Source organism: Lynx canadensis, chromosome D1 (assembly GCF_007474595.2).
Source record: "Lynx canadensis isolate LIC74 chromosome D1, mLynCan4.pri.v2, whole genome shotgun sequence".
NCBI classification, from domain to species: Eukaryota; Metazoa; Chordata; class Mammalia; order Carnivora; family Felidae; genus Lynx; species Lynx canadensis.
The window spans coordinates 43,262,649-43,282,309 of record NC_044312.2 but is presented as its reverse complement, the minus strand read 5'-3'; the positions used below and the strand labels follow the sequence as shown (position 1 = coordinate 43,282,309).

General features: G+C 38.5%; 1 protein-coding gene across 1 annotated transcript in view; it reads left to right on the top strand.

The window, feature by feature from the left end:
- The first annotated feature begins 8,102 nt into the window (after positions 1-8,102).
- The window catches only part of NAALAD2 (N-acetylated alpha-linked acidic dipeptidase 2), a 61,073-nt gene continuing 49,514 nt past the window's right edge, over positions 8,103-19,661 (top strand). The window contains exons 1-3 of the mRNA XM_030330944.1: positions 8,103-8,310; positions 9,041-9,152; positions 19,356-19,542. Coding sequence (XP_030186804.1) covers positions 8,229-8,310; positions 9,041-9,152; positions 19,356-19,542 — 381 coding nt within the window. The 5' untranslated portion in view covers positions 8,103-8,228. The remainder of the gene's footprint in view (positions 8,311-9,040; positions 9,153-19,355; positions 19,543-19,661) is intronic.

Sequence of the window (19,661 nt, the reverse complement as noted above, 5' to 3'; positions counted from 1 at the left end):
GGTTGGATACAAGGAATTCAGTCATGAATTGCTAAAGATTTTCCTTTAGGATGAAATGGATGGATGCAGGAGTCCTATTTTGCAAACCTTCTAAACACTTCTAAAGAGAAATGCTGCATAACTGATATGAAGGGGAGGGCAGGGAAGATGCCATTTGTTGAGAACCTCTTATTCATTATGGTGCAAGGCACTTACAGTGGTTAATCTTATTCATTTGAACATACAATATTTTAATAAGGTAGGGGAAAAACCCCAGGACAGAAAAAGAAACTGAGAATTATGGAAATTTGGAGCCTTGCTTAGGTACAGAGAACAAAAGAACTCAATCTGATTAGTTTTGATATTGATGCGTGGGTTAAGGAACTAATGGGTTATAGTGGAGCAGCCTGGATCAGAAATGTTCCCCAAGTGTATCCAGTTAGAACTTAGGACAGAATCTGGCAGCAGAATGATAAACAGGGAAGGAAAAGCAGTACTTATATGCACTTTGCTGCTGCTGAAATTCAGCAATTGAATGGAGGTGGCAAAGACACAAGAAAGAAAGTAGTGTGAAAATTAACAAAGAGAAAGCTCATGAAAATAGAGTGGGAAGAACAGAAGAGGGAGCTTTCATGCTGTACTACTCATCACCAATTGCAGACCCTAACAGGGATAGACTTACCTTTCTAATCCTATTACTTGACCCAGCAGAAGGGAGAAAGGTCATCCCCCTCCCCAACAGCCCAGCCAATGAAATACTGTCACAATCCAGCCAATGAAAAGCCACTATACTTCAGACTCTCAGTTTACTCCAACAGACTGTTTGATTATAACAGCAATCATTCTCCCTCCCCCTTTGCCCGCCCCCAGAAAAGAACATTCTTCTTTGTTCTCTGGGAGCTTGCATGTCCTGAACTGGAACTCTCTACAACTCCCGAAATAACCCATATTTGTTAGTGAAATAAGTGACAGTTTAACTTTTAAGATTAACATTCCTTGGTGAGCAGATATGGGATCTCAAGAAGACCCCCCAATAACTCCAAGGCTAGTGAGCAAACAGGTGCTAGACCCCAAAGAGCCAGTTGAGCTCACTGCTTTCTTGCCGACCCTGGAGTTTGAGGGTAAGTTTTTTCCTGGATTTGGTCTCTGCTTTCTTTGTGTTTGTAGTGATCTCTACAGGCTTCATTTGGGATCTACTTTGGTCTGGGTCTTTCTGAGAGTACTTGTTCAGCTTTTGGTATGCCTCCTCTTTGGAACCAGGCTGTGCCTTTTGGAACTCTGCTGATCTTTGGTGAGACTCCTTTTTGGAACCAGGGTGTTCCTATTGGAACTGTGCCATTTAGGAACTTTGCTTTTTGCTTTAGAGAACACTTCTTAAAAAAAAAAAAAAAATGGAATTCTAGTCATCAAAATGCTTTGAAGGGTCCCTTCCTTCTCGAACCCCAGATGGTTTTATGTTTAAAAACTGTGGTCCCTCCTCATGTGCATGTCTAACTAAATGGGCCAACTTAATCAAAAGCAATTTAGAACTTTAATGGCCATTATGAGGAACTTCTGATTTCCCCAGTTAGAAAGTCACAGCTAAAAGAAAAACAACAAAAACTGGGGTGCCTATTTCATTGGTACCTTGAGGCTTCCAAATGTTTTTTAGAATTCTAATTCTGCTTCTTTGTGAAATACTATTTCTAAGTTAACTGAAACAAACAATTGAAAGGAATCAAAATGGCTTCTGAGGACTATTTTCCCCTCCCCCTCATTTGTACCCAGACACCTGTGCACAGGGCCTTACTCCAGTACCACTTTTCTCTATTCCTTTGTGCCAGCCCTTCCTCCTGTATATGTCCCCTCTCTTCTAATCCTTTTGCTTAAGTTCCTTTTTCCTTTGAATCCTTTCTCAGTTCTTCCTCTTCTGAATGTATTAAAATCAGCCCCTATAAAGTTAAGTTTTCTGAGGATCTGAATGAACCCCAAGTTTCTTATGAAGACCTGAATTTTAAGCTGTAGTTTCCTAAAGTGACTGAGGACCCCTTTAGGTTTGCTGAAGAATTTAGCATAGTTATTCAAATGGCAACCTGGTTTCTCAGATTTATATCAGTCCACCTGCCTGTTGGTGAGGCCACATGCCTGTTGGTGAGGGCCAGGCCAAATATTGGATAAAACTAACTCAATGGGGACATCTTGAAAGGGATGTAGAAAAATAAACCCCTAACTTTTGGCAAAATACTTGAACTCTCACTGGAAATCTCCACCAAACAATTACAGTAGCTTTTCATAAACCTGTTGATGAGAACAAAATTCAGGTTTGTACACAAAAACCTGGTGAAACTGTTTATGTCTATTACAGTCCACTCCAAAATGTCTGTAAAGGAAGTTTTGGTCTTTGTTTCGATGTTGAATCCACGTGGGTAGCTTTTAATTTTATTAATTCACTGAAAGGGGATCTTTCCCTTTTAGTTAAAAGAAACTTGATGGAATGGGGAACTGTGTCCACTCGAGATTTAGGCAATTTGGCAAACTAGCTTGTTCATATCCCACATAAGTCACCTAAAAGAAAGATGGCTACAGTTCCAATTTTCAGTTCTGGAAATCAAAGGCTCCTCTACAGAACCAAAAACCTCCTAGTTTCTGGCAGCTTTGCAAAGGGCCAGGACATTGGACAAAAGGATTGTTACACATTTAATCATTCCAAGTGCCATCAGCCCCCCTAGCCAGTTTTTCCAATGTCCTCTTCATTCCCAGTAATGGCACACCGAGAAACTACAGGGGCTCTTCTCAGTACTCCTTCCTAATTGGCTTAGAGAAACCACTCTCCAGTTTGGGAATGACTCTCTCTTTGTCCTTATTGACACCAGAACAACACTCCCAGTGCTTACCCCCACTGCTTTAAATCAGCCCCATCTCAGAGCACAAAAACAGTTCAGATAGTGGGGGTCTTTAATAAATGCCAACAGGTTCCTTTCTGTCTGTCTCTCCTTTTATCTAGGCCTTTGTGACATGCACACTCTTCTCCTTAGTTCCTCCACCACTATTCATTTATTGGACCAAGATTTCTTAGAAAATAATCATGCTGGAATTTCTTTCACCCAAAAAGAGGAAATCTAGAATTTGACAGTAGTAATCTAAATAAGCAACCAGAGAAATTAAATGAGTCTTTGATATCTTTTATTTGCTCTGTCTCTGATGTCACTATAGCTGAGTCTGGAGACCATGATCATTTATTCTTCTTGGATCAGCTACCATCCTCTTATGGGCAAAATGTCTAAATGACAATGGTGGAGTCCAGTGTACTTCCCATCAAGACTCAGGTGGATCCCTCAAAACTTCTCAGAATTAATAAAGATTTATTAATCAATTTTAATAAATTAACCTACAAATAAAGAAGTCCTTCTAAGGCATAAGCTCCATAATATAAGATTGCAAGGCTCAGGGCCCCATTTCCCCTGCCCTAGTCCCTATAATACCCCTATTTAACCTGTGAGAGAATGCAGCGGTAGAGGATGGAGATTTGTCCAGGACCTCTGAACAATAAATAACGTTGTTGTCCCTTGGCATGTTGTTATTCCTGACACACATTCCTACCAAAAGGAATTTTTTCACTATAATTGCACAGCATTTTTTAGTATTCCTGTTAATAATGATAGCCAGTATCTCTTTGCTTTCACTTGGGAAGACTGGAAATACATCTGGACAGTAATGCCCCAGGGTGAGAGTCTTTTCTTTTCACAAACCTTAAAGGCTGATTTGGATGATGAAGTTTTCTGCAGGTTCTATTTGTTATGATACATAGGTGATTTGCTTCTCTGCAAACCTCTTCACAGGAAGACAGCATCCATCTGTTAAAACTTTTGGCCTCAAAGGGTCACAAAGTCTCCAAAGAAAAAATGCAGTTTGCTCAAACTCAGGTTCGATACTTAGGGTACCTGATCTCAGAACAAGGACTACATTTGGATCCAGGTAGGCTTCATGGCATCCTGAACTTCCCAAAACCTAAAACTAAGTGCTATTTATGAAGTTTTCTTGGACTGGCTGTCTACTATTGAAATTAGATTCCAAACTTCTCTCTTGGGGCTCAACCTCCATATATTTTATTTGAAAATGACCCTATTATTTGGAAGGATCACGATGACATTAAAGAAAAGCCTAATTAAGTCCCCTGTCCTTAGTCATCCTAATTATCAACTTCTTTTTTCCCTCTTCGTATGTGAGGGGGAAAGCCATGCCCTTGGAATGTGCATGGCTCCCAAAATACGGGGAGCACTATCAACCAATGGGGCATTACAATCAACAGTTGGACCCTGTAGCATGGGGATAACCCCCTTGCCTTAGAGTCATTCCTGCTACCGCTCTTCTGTTTTAAGGCCTTGGGAGAAATAATCACAGGATCCTCTAACCATCCTGTGTTCCATGTAGCAGAAGCTCTTCTGAATTCTCATCACCCTCAACACTTGGGTTACTTCCCTTCTGGGTCATCATCCTGCTAACTGCTCCTTTATATGACCTTCTCCTACAATACCTTTAGTCCTGCTATTCTTCTCTCCATCATGGAGGAAATCCCACGTGACCGCTTAATGCTGATAGATCACCTTTTGACTCCCTGTGACAATTTATAGGAAACTCCTCTAACCCGTGCAGATTTTTCATGGATTACTAATGGTTGTTTTCCTTTTTAATTTTTTTTTTTTACGTTTTTTATTTATTTTTGAGAGAGAGAGACAGAGCACAAGTGGGGGAGGTGCAGAGAGAGAGGGAGACACAGAATCTGAAGCAGGCTCCAGGCTCTGAGCTGTCAGCACAGAGCCTGACACGGGGCTCAAACTCACAACCTGTGAGATCATGACCTGAGCCAAAGTCGGACGCTTAACTGACTGAGCCACCCAGGTGCCCCTACTAATGGTTCAATTTGAAGGATTAAAATGATAAATATTGCGTTGGGTATGCTATTGCAACTCCTTTGGAAGTCATTGAGTCAGCTCCTTTCCCTTTGGCTATTTTGGCCTAATAGTTTGAGTTATCTGCATTTACCCTTAGCCAAGGGTAAAACCACATTTATACCGAGAGTTGGTGTGCCTTTGGAGTATCTCATGACTTTGGAATGTTATGGAAACCATGAAGTTTCCTCACCAACAATGGGAATAAAATAAAAAATGGCTCCCACTTTCAAAATTTATTAGATACTATACTTTTTCAGGCAACTCTGGCTATTATTAAGCTTCCTGGGCCTTCCAGACTGGATCCCTAGAGTCCAAAGGAAACTGCCTCACTGATATTCCCACCAAAACACTGATCTCGAGGAAACCAAGACCCAAAGCAATCTCATTGTTGAAAGAGATGTTCTCTCAAATGATGATTTGGAAATATTGACAAGAGCAATCCAACAATTGGCCTCAGAGAGGGAAAAATATTAGAAATCTAATAATTGTTGGTTTAATATACAAACAAAGATAACTCTGGTTTAGATCTAACAATCCTGCCTTGCCAGAAGTCCTAGAATTCCCACTACTTACCATTGTACATGCGTTAAACGATTGGTCTACTGACAAACTAACAGTGTTTGGGAATGTGGGTGGGGAAATATTAAAAAGGCTGCAAAAAGTACCTACCTTGCTTGTCTCACCTGTCCAAAGTATAATCCAAAAAAAAAAAAAAAAAAAAAAACCTATTCACACAAATGGGTTTCATACAGCATCCCTGTCTCATGGATATAAATGTGTTGTAATTATGGTTTATTTTCTCATTGGACCAAAGCTTTTCCCTTGTAGATAGTCCAATGCTTATTCTGTGGCTAAAAGTCTGTTAGAAAAGATTATCCCTCCTTGGGGAACCCCTCTTAACCTTCATAGTGATTGGGGAGGTCATTTTACCAGTCAGGTGCTTCAACAAGTCTGTTGGACAGTTTTACAACTTCCATTGTGAATGCCATCTTCAGTCCTCAAGGTTAGTCAAATGCACTAACAGCACTAGTTGGCAAAATTTGTACAGACCCTCCAAATACCTCCAAAGCATTGCTGTTGGTCCTCTAAATCTCAGATCCACCCCCTTTGGGACTCAGAGACCCTCATCCTTTGTAGCACAGTGATGAGATGGTCACAGGATGTCCTATGTACTTGGCCCTTGCCTCCTCTGACTCACAGTTGATAAAAGGAGATCTACTTTAATATTGTAAAGGCCTAGTTGCTTCTATTAAAAATAACCATGCTTTGGTAGAGCAATCTTGTCACCATGTACTCCTGGGAGACCTCAAATATTCTGCAACCTGGAGATTTCATCTATTGGAATAGACCCCTCCAGAAAGGCCTCACTGGAAAAGCCCTTATCAGAAACTGCTAACCAACCCTTGGGCCATTAAACTCCAGGGAATAGATTCTTGGATTCACATGACCCATGCAAAGAAAGCATCAAACCCTGACTGGAACTGCACACTAGTAAAGATTTGAATCGAAACAGACAACATCTGACGAGACAGCTTTCCCAAGATGTCCAGACCAGGCCTGTAGCCCTTTTTCTCGCTGTTTGCTGCTGCTCGATCTCTTATGGAAAGAAAATGCTCTGTCTGCATTTCACAAATTCTTGCAAAAGGAGGAAACCTGTTCTTTTGTTTATGGCCTTTTGGAAACAATCTTATCACGATCCCGTGAGCTTTCTCTGAAGGGTTAAGGTTCAGAATTCACAAAAGTCTTTTATCTTGAACTACTGACTCCTGATTCTAACCCAGATTCGTGGTTTCTGAATGTACAACTTTACATCTGTATTATCGATAACATATTTGCTTCCAAACGGTTCGTTTTAAAACATCTTTGAAGTTTTGCAACAAGTTCATCAGCTACTGCTTCATATTTACACCTGTACTGTATCTTCCAAAACGCACACAGTTAACTCTTTCAGTGTGCTCTTGCTGTATCCACTAATCTGCTTTCGTGTTTGTTTTAAGTGGTGGACTTCCAGGAAACATACATGACTTCAGTTCTGCCTTCCTAAGGCGGAACCTTGCTCCCCTAAATTGGAATAAGAGCCAATAAAGCTTTTCGTTGGCTACTTTCTGACCTAGAGTCTTGGTTGAGGGCAATTCTACAGTTTGGAATTGTCACGTTACTACTTTTGCTTTGTTAAGTGTTGCGTTTTGTTCCCGGTCAAACTTTTGCATAAACGGTGTTTTGAAAAATGCGATGCTAGCTCAGTGCTTCAGAGATGATTTCCAATGCTTATGACTTTGAGAAGATATGGACTTGAGCGGGGAAGTGCCTGAGAATTCTGCCTCCAAGTCTTTTCTGTTACCATGTGGTCTTTAGTGGCTTCCGACTGGTATGTTGTACTTTCCCTCGCACATGGGACATGACAACCAGGAAAAGTCCTTCCTGGACCCAAGGGACAAAACCACTAAATATGGAAAACCTGACTCTTGCTCAGTGATGCTTTTGAGGAGAGATATTGGTCAAAGAGAAGAAATGTAAAAATTAATAACGGTAAATTTAACTAAAATGGAGTGAAGAGGCCAGAAGAGGGAAGCTCTCACACTCTGCCACTCATCACCAATTGCAGATGCAGGCCAGAAGAGCCAGAAGAGATGAACCTTGCAAGGGGATATACCCCAGCACAAGGAAGGAAGGAAGGTTTTCTCCTCCCCCAGCAACCGCTCAGCCAATGAGAGACCGTCATAACTCAGCCAATGAAAAGCCAGTAAACTTTAAACTCCTACACAGTAAACTTTGTACTCCAATGGACTTGTTTAAAGCAGCCCTCCCAAGTGCCCCCACCCCTCCATAAAAGAGCATTAATCTCCTTGGTTCTCCTGCCTTGCCTATGGTTTTGCTGTAGCAAGGCATGTTTGGAATTGTAATTTTCTGCTATTCTTGACTCATTTTTGTTGGCAGATTAACTGTTTTATTTTCAAGGTTGACAGTTGAGTTATTTAGGAAACAATTAGAGATGTTTTCCCGGCAGCCACCCCCTCCCCATCCCCCCAGAGCAGACTGTCCCGGTTTTTACAGGATCAACAGAATGGAAGTTGCCTGCCAATGGGAAGGCTCTGTCTCCTCCCCTCGCAGGAATTCCTCTTTCCCCGGGAAGGCCCCCTGAGGACCCGAGGGGCAACGAGTTGTTTGGGCCTGGTTGGGAGGGTGGAGGCAGTGGCCAGGCTTTGCAGAAAGCCTGCGGGTGGGCGGGCTCTCACCACCTTCCCGGGGTGCTCTCTGTTGGTCTGCAGGCTAGAGGCCCGCTCTGGCCAGCCCCCCAAGCTCGGTCCTCAGGGAGGCATGGCGAAGTCCAGGGGCCAACTCTACCTTTGGATGTGCTTGGCTGTGGTGCTGGCATCTTTCCTGGCAGGATTTATGGTGGGTAAGTACGAGCCCCGTGTCCCCAGCGCGGGGCTGGCGCTTCTGGCTCTGATGCTGGGGAGGAGACACAGAAAGCCTGGAGGCCCTGGCGGGGCTCCCTGAGCTGTGGCCAGCCCCGCGGAATTCAGCCCAGCTGGAACCCCGGTGGGATGACTTTGACCTTCCTAATAAAGTGCGACTGAAATCCACATTCATTAAAGTTTACAGCGAGTTGAGGATACTGCCAGGAGCTGTTAGGAAAGCAGGTCAGAGCTGTCACTATCTACCTATCCACAGGGATGAAAAGATGCTTTCATTTACAAGCACGCTTAACAAGCCAAAACTAGCAAGGAATGTGGACAGCACTGCAAAAACTGCCCTTCCTTCCTCACTTACTAAATAGATACTCGTGGAATGTTCCTTGTGTGTCAGGCCCTGTGCTACAAACTAGACCACCCCGAGGAGAATGAGAAAGACAGGCCCCGCGCCTTGATACAGAACATGTAGAAAAATAACTTATCTCTCTCTCACATAAAACTACTTTTAACCCACCCAAAATTACATTGCACAGCAGAATTTGAAGGATTTCTGAATTTAATATGAACATTTTTGTAAAGCCTGCCGTGAACTGTTTCTTATGCAAGCACTATTTTTTGGCTTCTAATGTTCATAAAAGCTAAAAACAATTATGTCTGTATGTAACATGTATATATGTATATATTTCCTCCCCTGTTCCCCACTCCCCACCCCAGGCTGGTTTATTAAGCCTTTCAAAGAAAGCACCACTTCACTGGGCTATCATCAAAGTATGCGGTGGAACCTGGTATCTGAGATGAAAGCTGAAAATATTAAATCATTTCTTCGGTAAGTTTGTCTTGATGTTTATTGCAGAGCGTTTAAAAACGTTTTTTTGCAGAGTGGGAAGTCTATTACAAGTGGTTATATTCACATAGGTAAACTTTGTGTGAAATTACGTGATATCACATTAATTTATGGTAGCTTAAAATGTCCCTTTATTTTTTTTTTTTATTTTTAATTTTTTTTTTCAACGTTTATTTATTTTTTGGGGGACAGAGAGAGACAGAGCATGAACGGGGGAGGGGCAGAGAGAGAGGGAGACACAGAATCAGAAACAGGCTCCAGGCTCTGAGCCATCAGCCCAGAGCCCGACGCGGGGCTCGAACCCACGGACCGCGAGATCGTGACCTGGCTGAAGTCGGACGCTTAACCGACTGCGCCACCCAGGCGCCCCTAAAATGTCCCTTTAAACCACTCAGCGTACAATGTATTTGAATGTTGTAGGAATGGGTTTTTCTTCCCTAACTTCATCTACAGAAAAAGTATGTGGTTGCTTTATTCTGAGATGTTTCAACTTCATGTAACTTTAGACTGCAGCTGAATGTTATTTCTTCCTCATGCTTAATAAGCAGTTTTAATGAACATCGCATTCTGTCAGGAAGACTTATACAAACTCAGATTTAAAGGAGGCGAGGTAAAAGTTGCAGATTCTGTCTGCCACAAATTAAACGTTTGTCCCACGTTGCAAATAGAAGTCACACGGATGGGACAAAATGAGAGCAAACGATCAGTGTAAATCTACCAGCCTCTAAGCATGGAGAAGAGTGACATTTGGGGGAGTGGTGATGAACTCCTTGAAGGCAGTCACCATGACATTTACGTGTCATTAAACAAATACAAACAAAACCCAGCTTTATTGAAGTATCATTTACATAAAGTGAACTGCATCCTATAAAGCCTAAAATTTGAGAGTATTGACAGATGTGTAATATTCCCAACATACCACTTCTTCAATCGAGATTCAGAAATTTTTACATCATGCAATCTTCTCTTTTAGCCCTAGGCAATCACGGATCATTTTTTTTTTTTTTAAGTTTATTCTGTGAGAGAGAGAGAGAGAGTGCATGAGTGGGGAGTGGTAGAGAGAGAGAGACAACGCCAATCCTATGAGGGGCTCTAACTCACCGAACCATGAGATCATGACCTGAGCTGAAATCAGGTTCAACGCTTAACCCATGGAGCTACCCAGGTGCCCTCCAGTCACTGATCAGTTTTATGTCACTATGGCTTCTTTGCATTTTCTAGAATTTTATGTAAATGGAATCATACAGTATGCGCTCTTATGTGTGTGCCTGCTTTCATTCAGCATAAATTTTGGAATTCATCCAGGTTGTTGCATGTATCCGTTCATTGCTTTTTACTGCCGAGTAGTATTCCATTGTGTTCATATACTGTAATGTGTAGTTGTTGGACACTTGGGTTGTTTGTAGTTTTTTATTATTATGAACAAAGCTGCTGTAAACATGAGTTTACAAGTATCTGTGTGGACATACATTTTCATTTATCTTAGAATGGCTGTATTGGATGATAAACATGTTTAACTTTTAAAGAACATGCCAAATAGATTTCAAAAATAATTGTAATGTTTTACATTCCTACCTATTATGTGTGAGTGTACCAGCTCTTCCACAACCTGGTCAGTACTTAGGATTGTCATTTTACTTATTTAAAAAAAATTTTTTTTAATGTTTATTTATTTTTGAGAGACACAGCCTGAGTGGGGGAGGGGGAGAGAGAGAGGGAGACACAGAATTTGAAGAAGGCTCCAGGCTCTGAACTGTCAGCGTAGAGCCTGACATGGGGCTCAAACCCAGAACTGTGATCGTGATCTGAGCTGAAATCTGACACTCAACCGACTGAGCCACCCAGGCGCCCCAAATATTGTCATTTTAATTTTAACTATGCTAATATATATGTAGTGGTACCTTATTATGGTTTCAGTTTGCATCTTTCTTATGACTAGTGATGTAAAGCATCATCTCCTATGCTTATTAGACATTTCCATATCTTTTATAAAGTTTCTGCTCACATATTTTCCTATTTTAAGTTGTTTTCTTACTATTGAGTGGTAGGAGTTCTTTATGTATTCTGGGTACAATTCCTTTGTCAGACCTGTACTGTGAATATTTTCTTCTATTGTATGGCTGGCCTTTTTTTGTTCATGGAGGTTTTGAAGGGCAGAAAAGTTTAATATTGGTAAAGTTCAGCTGACCAATTTTTGGTTTTCTGTTTCATACTCTGTGTGCTCTCTAACTTTGCCTATGAGAAGTTGTGAAAATTTTCTTCTATGTTTTCTTTTAGAAGTTTTATAATTTTAGCTTGTATACCTAGGTCAATGGTCTACTTCAAGTTAATTTTTGAGTATGGTATGATGTAAGGGTTGGCAATTTTTTAGATACAAATATTCAGTTATTCCTGCAACATTTGTTGAGAAAAAAACCTCTATTTCTGCCTTGAATTTCCTTGACATCTTTGTCCAAAATCACTTGACCATATATGTGAGGCTTGGTTTTAGATTAACATTTTCTTCTATTGACCTCTATATCTCAACACTGCACAGTGCTGGTTAGTGTAGCTTAATAATATGTCTGAAAATGAGGTAGAGTTAATCCTACAAATTTTTCTTTTTAAAAATTGCCTTGACTATTTGTATTTCCAAGTTAATCTTAGAATCAACCTCTGAATTCCTACAAAAAAAAAAAAAAAAAACAACCCTGCTGAAATTATTGAAATTGCATCAACTCAATAGATGAATTTAGAAGAGAAGAGGCATCTTTAAAATACCGAGTCTTTCAGTCTCTTTATTCATTTGTCATAGGAAGGTTCTACAGTTTAACTTTTCACCCACGGAGAGATTTTTTACATTCAGTGTTTCAATATTATGATTAATGTTGCTATTAATATTTGTGTATAGGTTTTACATGATCATAGGTTGTCATTTCTCTTGCATAAATCCCCTTGCTAAGTTGTATGGTAAATATATTTTTAGTTTCAGAAGAATTTGCCTAACTGCTCTTTAGGGTGGCTGTATCATTTTATCTTTTCCATTGACATTATCATTATTTTTAATTTTACCCCTTCTGACAGGTATATAGTGATACCTCATTGTGATTTTAATCTACAGTTCTCTAAGAGTTAATGGTATTGAATAACTTTTCCCATGTTTATTCATCATTTGTATACTCTCTTCAGTGAAATGTCTATTCATGTCTGAATTTTTTTCTATTAGGATAGGTTTTTTATTGTTGTTGCTGCTGTTCTTTTGTTTTTCTGCTGTTGAGCTTTGAGAATTATTTATATTAAAAAAAATTTTTTTAACATTTATTTTTGAGGGAGAGCATAAGGAGAGTAGGGGCAGAAAAAGAGGGAGACACAGAATCCCAAGCAGGCTCCAGGCTCCGAGCTGTCAGCACAGAGCCCAATGCAGGGCTCGAACCCATGAACCATGAGGCCATGACCTGAGCTGAAGTCAGAGCTTAACTGATTAAGCCACCCAGGCAACCCTAGAATTCTTGGTATTCGGATATTCTACTCTATTATTTGTCTCTTCATGTCTTAACAGAGTCATTTGTAGTTAAGAAGTTTTTAATTAATGAGGTCAAATTTATCAGTTGTTCTTGTTATGGATGATGCATTTAGGTTCATATCTAAGAACTCTTTGACTAACCCTAGATCCCTTTTATTCTCTTTCCCCTGCCCCCAAATTTTATACTTTACATTAAATTTGTGATTCATGTAGGGTTAATTTTTACATAAGATGTAAAGTTTGGCTGAGGTGTATTCTTGTGTCTATGGATGGCCAATTGTTCTAGCACCATTTGTTGAAAGGCTATTCTTCCATTTAATTGCTTTGCACCTTTGTCAAAAATTAGTTGGACTTATTTGAGTGAGTCTATTTTTAGGTTCTCTATTCTCTATTACTTTGTATGTCTACTTTCTGCTAGTACCACATGGTCTTGATTATTGAAGCTATATAATAAGCCCCCGCAATGTGTACAATAACTCTTCCCGCTTTGTTTTTCCAAACAATTGTTTGAGCTATTCTGTATCTTTTTCCCTTTTATAGAAAACATAGAATAAACATACTTCTGTCTGCAAAGGCATTGCTGGGATTTTGATTGTAATTGCACTAATCTTATAGACCAGTTTGGGGTTTTGACATTTTTCCCATGTCCAATCTTCTAATCCATAAACGTAGCAAGTCTCTCCAATTATTTAGGTCTTTTTTGATTGCTTTTACCAACATTTTGTAATTTTCTGGATGCAGATCCTAGATCTGTATGGTTAGATTTATATCCAAGGATTTCATTTTCTTCAGAGAAATTTTAAGTCATCTTGTGTTAAATTTCAGTCTCCACATATTTGTTGTTAATATATAGAAACACTGTTGATTTTTATGTTGGCCTTGCCTCATGTGGCCTGTGGAAACCCGTGTGTTTGGAAGTTTTTTGTAGATTCATTGGGATTTTCTGTGTAGACAATTATGCCATCTTTAAATAGGGACAATTGTATTTTTACCATTCCAAACCATACACTTTTTACATGCAGATTTTTATTTGTTTGTTTTGTCCTTATTGTGCTGACTGGAATTCCAGTAGTATGTTGAATAAGAGTGAGAGCAAACGTCTTTTTGTTTCTAGTCTTGGGAAAAGCATTCAGTTTCATAATGAAGTGTGACATTGTCTATACATTTGTTGTAGATGCTCTTTATCAAGTTAAGGAAACTCCCCTCTACTCCAAGATTGCTAGGAGTTTTGTTTTGTTCTTGTTTTTGTTTTATCATGAATGGATGTTGTTACTGTCAAAAGGTTGTTTTCCTGCATCAACCTATATGATCATGATTATTTTTCTTTATCTGGGTTATTCTTTTGCTTTTTTACTGATTTTGGCAGGGTGGGGATCAAGTTATATCAAGAAGGGAGTCACAATCACTAGGAATGTGAAAATGTATATTTTTCCCATTAATTATGTAAATTTTTGCTTTATATATTATGAATTTCATTGATTAGACATATATACCTTAAGATTGTTGTGCTCTTAAGACAGAACTACCCTTTTATCTTTATGAAATATCCTTTCTTATCTTTGGTGATCACTATTTTTAAGTCTGTTTTATTTGGTATAAATATTACTCTGTCAACCTTCTTATGCTTAAATTTACATGCTTCCATCTACTTTTAATCTATCATTTTCTTTAGAATTCAAATGTACCTTCAACAGAAATCATTTAATTGCAACTTGATGTTTAATACATTTTGATAATCTTAATTAAAGTGTGTCCTCTGTAGGCAGCAGATAGTAGCAACTTGCTATTATATTCCTTCTGGTAGTCTTTTGCCCTTTAATTTCAGTATTTAGTCCATTAACATATAATGTAACTATTGATATGGTTAAAACTTAGGTCTACTAATTTATTGTTTTCTGTTTGCTGTGTTTATTTTCCTTTACTTCTCATTTTCTGACCTATTTTTGGTAGTGGGAAGAGTAGTTAAAATTTTATTCCATTTCAATTTATCTTTTGGCTATCTGTCCTTGCATTGGGTTTTTTAGTAGATGCTGTAGTGATTATATCATACATCTATAACTCTTCACTCAATTATTTATTTTATTTTTTTATTGGAAAGAGAGAGCATGCAAATGGGTTTCATGCACATCCCAACCTGAGGCTCAATCCCACAAATCTGGGATCATGACCTGAGCCAAAATCAAGAGATGCTCAACCAAACTGAGCCACCCAAGCACCCTACTTCTCTCAATTCTTAGTTGTTTTTGGTACAGCTTAACATACAATATGAAAAACTCAGATTTCTATATTTCCATTCACCCTTTCCTCTATCATTCTTTATATTATAGCTGTCAAAAGTAGCATATGTGCACTGCAATATTAACCTTACAAAACAATTATCAATTTTTCTTTGAAAATTATATGTATTGAAATTCATTTAAGAGCTGAGGTGCCTGGGTGGCTCAGGAAGTTTATCATTGGACTCTCGATTTCATCAGGGGTCATGATCCTAGGGTCATGGGATCAAGCTCTGCCTTGGGCTCTACACTGAGATCTGAGCTTAGAGCCTACTTGAGATTCTCTCTTCCTCTTGTGCTCTCTCTGTAAGATAAAAGAGTTAAAATAATATTTTGTATTTAATTTCCAATGAGCTTCATTTGTTTCTGAAAAATTTTGGTTTTGCTATGATATTTCTACGTAGTCTGTGAAATTTTCTTAAGCATTTACTGCAATATGAACTCTGGTGATAACAAATATTCTGTAATTTTTTTCTATGTATAAAATCCTTATTTGATCTTAATTCTTGAAGCATACTTTTCCTGAATATAGATTGTTAACATGACCTTGTTTTCTTCCTCTTTCATAACTTTAAATGTTTTTCATTGTCTTTTGTCTGGTATTGGCATCCGATGAGAACTTTACACTCATTTAAATTTTATAACATATGTCATTTTGTCTTTAATTTTGAGCAGTTTTACCATGTGCCTAGTTTTCCTCAAATTTATTCTGTTTATGGCTCTCTGAGATTCTTGGCTTTGTTAACTTCTGTCTTTCACTAATTTAGGAAGGTTTTATTCACTGTTTCTTAAAGTTTTCTGCAGATTCTCTTTTCCCCTTCTGAGACTCCACTTAAACCCTAGAATCAAATAAAGTGTGTGCAGTGTGGTATATTTCCTCCTTATCAATTCTGTGATTTAATGAGGTCATGAAGTTCCATCTTCATCTCTGGGTAAACTAGAGCAAGCTGTAGTAATGAGGAATGAAAACAGCTACATTGTCGTCAAATTTGAGCTGATTTATAATTGAGGTGCATTAGAGATTAGGAAGCAAACTCAAAATGTCTGTTGAGGTGCTTGTTTAGAGATAAAGGAAAAGAATCAGGCAGTTAGGATGCATATTGTTTAAAGAGAGACTCAGTCTTTATTTTTCCTGCACTACAATATAAAGGCAAAATGTCTTATCAGTTGAGACAGAATACTTGTATTTAAATTGTGTAAGTTAAAAGATGAGATATAATGTTAATACTATCGAACTCTGTCTGCAGCATATTATGAAGTTGCTGAAAAAAGTCACCTAGAAAGATGTCAGAAGCAAAACTTAGTAATATTTTTGACCATTAAAATTTATCTCTATTTTCCTTTAATGTGTAGTATAGCATAAGGTGATTAGTTATGTATAAATAGTTTATATAATTATATTTTTGGAGTTTGCTTTTCTTTCCTTTACATCCAACTGAATACTGAAGTTGCACATGAAGAATGATGACAAGAGTAGAAATAGAGTGAAAAACATTGAATTAGGAACTCAACACTAATGAATGAGAAGTTTTGACAATTTTGACAAGTACCCAGAAGGTGTAGTACGTGGTAACTTTTGGTATGAGCTATAATAGTCGTGTTTTTTTTTTGTTAAGACAAAAAAGGAAAAATATTTGTAAGAGCCAAGGGAGAGTAAAAACTAGTAGCAGATCTTCTAGCCCTGAGATATGTGGGGGCATGTGAAATAAAACAAATTGCAGGTGAGCAGGGTCCTCTGAGGAAACCAGTTACAGCAAGGAAGTCAAGCAAACATTCAGAGAAGGGGCTGAGGATACAAAATTGTTGATCATGGATGTACAGGGTTTATGATCAGTGAAGGAGCCTAGGAGGGAAAGGTGATCAAGATTGGGTTAGCGGGGCGCCTGGGTGGTGCAGTCGGTTAAGCGTCCGACTTCAGCCAGGTCACGATCTCGCGGTCTGTGAGTTCGAGCCCCGCGTCAGGCTCTGGGCTGATGGCTCGGAGCCTGGAGCCTGTTTCCGATTCTGTGTCTCCCTCTCTCTCTGCCCCTCACCCGTTCATGCTCTGTTTCTCTCTGTCCCAAAAATAAATAAAAAACGTTGAAAAAAAAATTAAAAAAATAAAATAAAAAAAAAATAAATAAATAAAGATTGGGTTAGCAGTTATAATGTAATAAGAACAGTTTGATTTCTCCCTACCCACTTTCTTGTTGACAGTGTCTGACTGATGACTGTTGAGTATTCCTCATCCTTCATGTATTCAGTAAGGGTTACTTCCTTCCAGCTCAGGAATCTCTTGATTGGTCCATAATCCAATTATTAAAACTCTTCCCTTTGGCAGTGATTCGTTTAAGAGGTATATACCCTATTATGATGAAACGAAAAGAATGTTTAGCTGGATCTTCTACAAAAAGTTTTCCTCCTCTGTTAAAAGAAACACAGAAGAGGAAATAGATATTCCTGTTTGTACTTGTTTCTCCTGAGCATTACAGTATAAATATTTTATGCCTGGAACTGTACCCATCTTGGGGACCATAAGGAGAAATTTTTAAATAAACTAAAGGATGTTACACACTGCTGCTCTTTTTGTTTTGTTTTACTTTTGCACTTCGGTATTTCATTTCAGTGAATTCTTTAAAAGATGGATAGCAGAAGTTGATGGCCAACCCTCCATCTTAATTTAAGGAAATACATTTTGTTCTTAGTTATGATGATATTATCTGCTCAGTGTAGAAAATAAAACAATAATAAATTATATAAAGTAGAAATTAAATATCTTGAGCCTCACTGTTTTCATACATATAAAATAACTTCAAATAAAGAAAAAATAAAATTGCTTCTTTCTATAAACACAATAATGCTTTTTAAAACATATTGTAAGATGTTAAATGTCTGTAACCTGTAGTTTTCATTTAATGATAAAGGGAAAGCTTCACAGAGGAGAAGATGCTGGAGGAGTCCTAATGGATGATGAGTAGTTTGCAAGTGGGAAAGAGGAATAAAAGAAGTGGTGACAGAGGGAGATTCAGGTAGATGGGACAGTATTTATGTCTGAGAGAAGATCTTGTGCAAAGGGAACAGGTGGTCACTGCAGAAGGAAAATGAGTCTACCAAATGCTGCATGGTGGAGAGGGATGGGAAATGGAAAGGAGAAGGGTGAATCAGATGAAAAAGGACCCAATACGCCATGTTTGAGTGTGATAATGGAGAGTGCAGGGAGCCATACAAGGAGTTCAAGTAGTTAAATAATATGAATGATTTCAAATTATCACTATTTCTCAAAGTCAGACAACTATGACTTTGATATTTATTTAATGTTTTTTATTTTTGAGAGAGAGTACACGTGTTTGAGTGGGGGAGGAGCAGTGAGCGGGGAAGACCCAGAATCCAAAGCAGGCTCCAGTCTATGAACTGTCACCACAGAACCTGATGCAGGGCTCGAGCCCACAAACCGTGAGATCATGAACTGAGCCAAAGTTGGACACTTAACTGACTGAGCCACCCAGGAGTCCCATGATTTTCATATTTTAGCCCCAGCATTTAATGGCTATGAAATTGTGAGCAAGTTATTTGCCCTCTCAGCTTCCTCATTTGCAAAATGAGGACAGTGAAAGAAGGGTTGTGAAGATTCAATGAGGTAACTCAGGTGAAAGTACCTGGTCACATGCCTGACATATAGTAAGTTTTCTGTAAATATCAACTTTCCTTTACTGCCTATATTTTTTGTTGTTGTTTGGTTGTCGTATGGTTGACTAAAAAGCCGATTTACAAAAGCATTATTATTTTACTGAAACTTTTAAAAATATGGTTTACACTCATGTAAAGTGAACTGATATAAAAACTACTTTTATGAGGCTACTTAAATGCTACAACCCATTTACCCTCAGAACCAAGAGAACATTGCCAAATTCACTTCAACAACCTGTATTGTATTATTGCTGGATAACAGGCAGGAACTAAGCAGTAGGCAATATAAAAATAAAAATGCATGGACTTTAACTTCAATAAAATCAATAAACAACTGAATAAATATGACAAGACTCTAGTAGAAGTATATGTTAGACTGCCCAGTTGGTCTCTGGAAAATATTATGAACTCCCCTTCCCCCAAAATGTCCTCTACTGATGATCAGCAAGAAGAAGCACCACTGGTATAGAGGCATGACCTTCCAAGGTGCCTTCTTATAGCTGCATACATGTATTTACCATGGAATATGTTCTTTTCTGGGGAAGTATAATGAGAAAATTATAGTGACACACAAATAGTTTTTATTGGCATACCTAGAAATTGGTATCACTACCTTTTTTTTTAAATCTCTGATGTAGAAATAATTTAGTATGTAAATGATGAGTGATACCTCTAGAACAGTCCTTAGCACATTGTCTGAATATAGATTTAACACCCACTTGTATTTTATTTTCATTGTAGTTCTTTTACAAAGCTCCCTCATCTGGCAGGAACAGAACAAAATTTACTTCTTGCCAAGAAAATCCAAACCCAGTGGAAGAAATTTGGACTGGATTCAGCCGAGTTGGTTCATTATGATGTTCTCCTATCCTACCCTAATGAGACAAATGCCAACTATATATCAATCATAGATGAACATGGAATTGAGGTGATGTGGAATTGCTGGTACTTGCTGTATTTTATGACCCCACTTGTTTATGTGAATTGGGATGTAGGGTCAAGTAAAAATAGAAATTTGTTAATAGTGCAGTGGAACTCATATTTCTT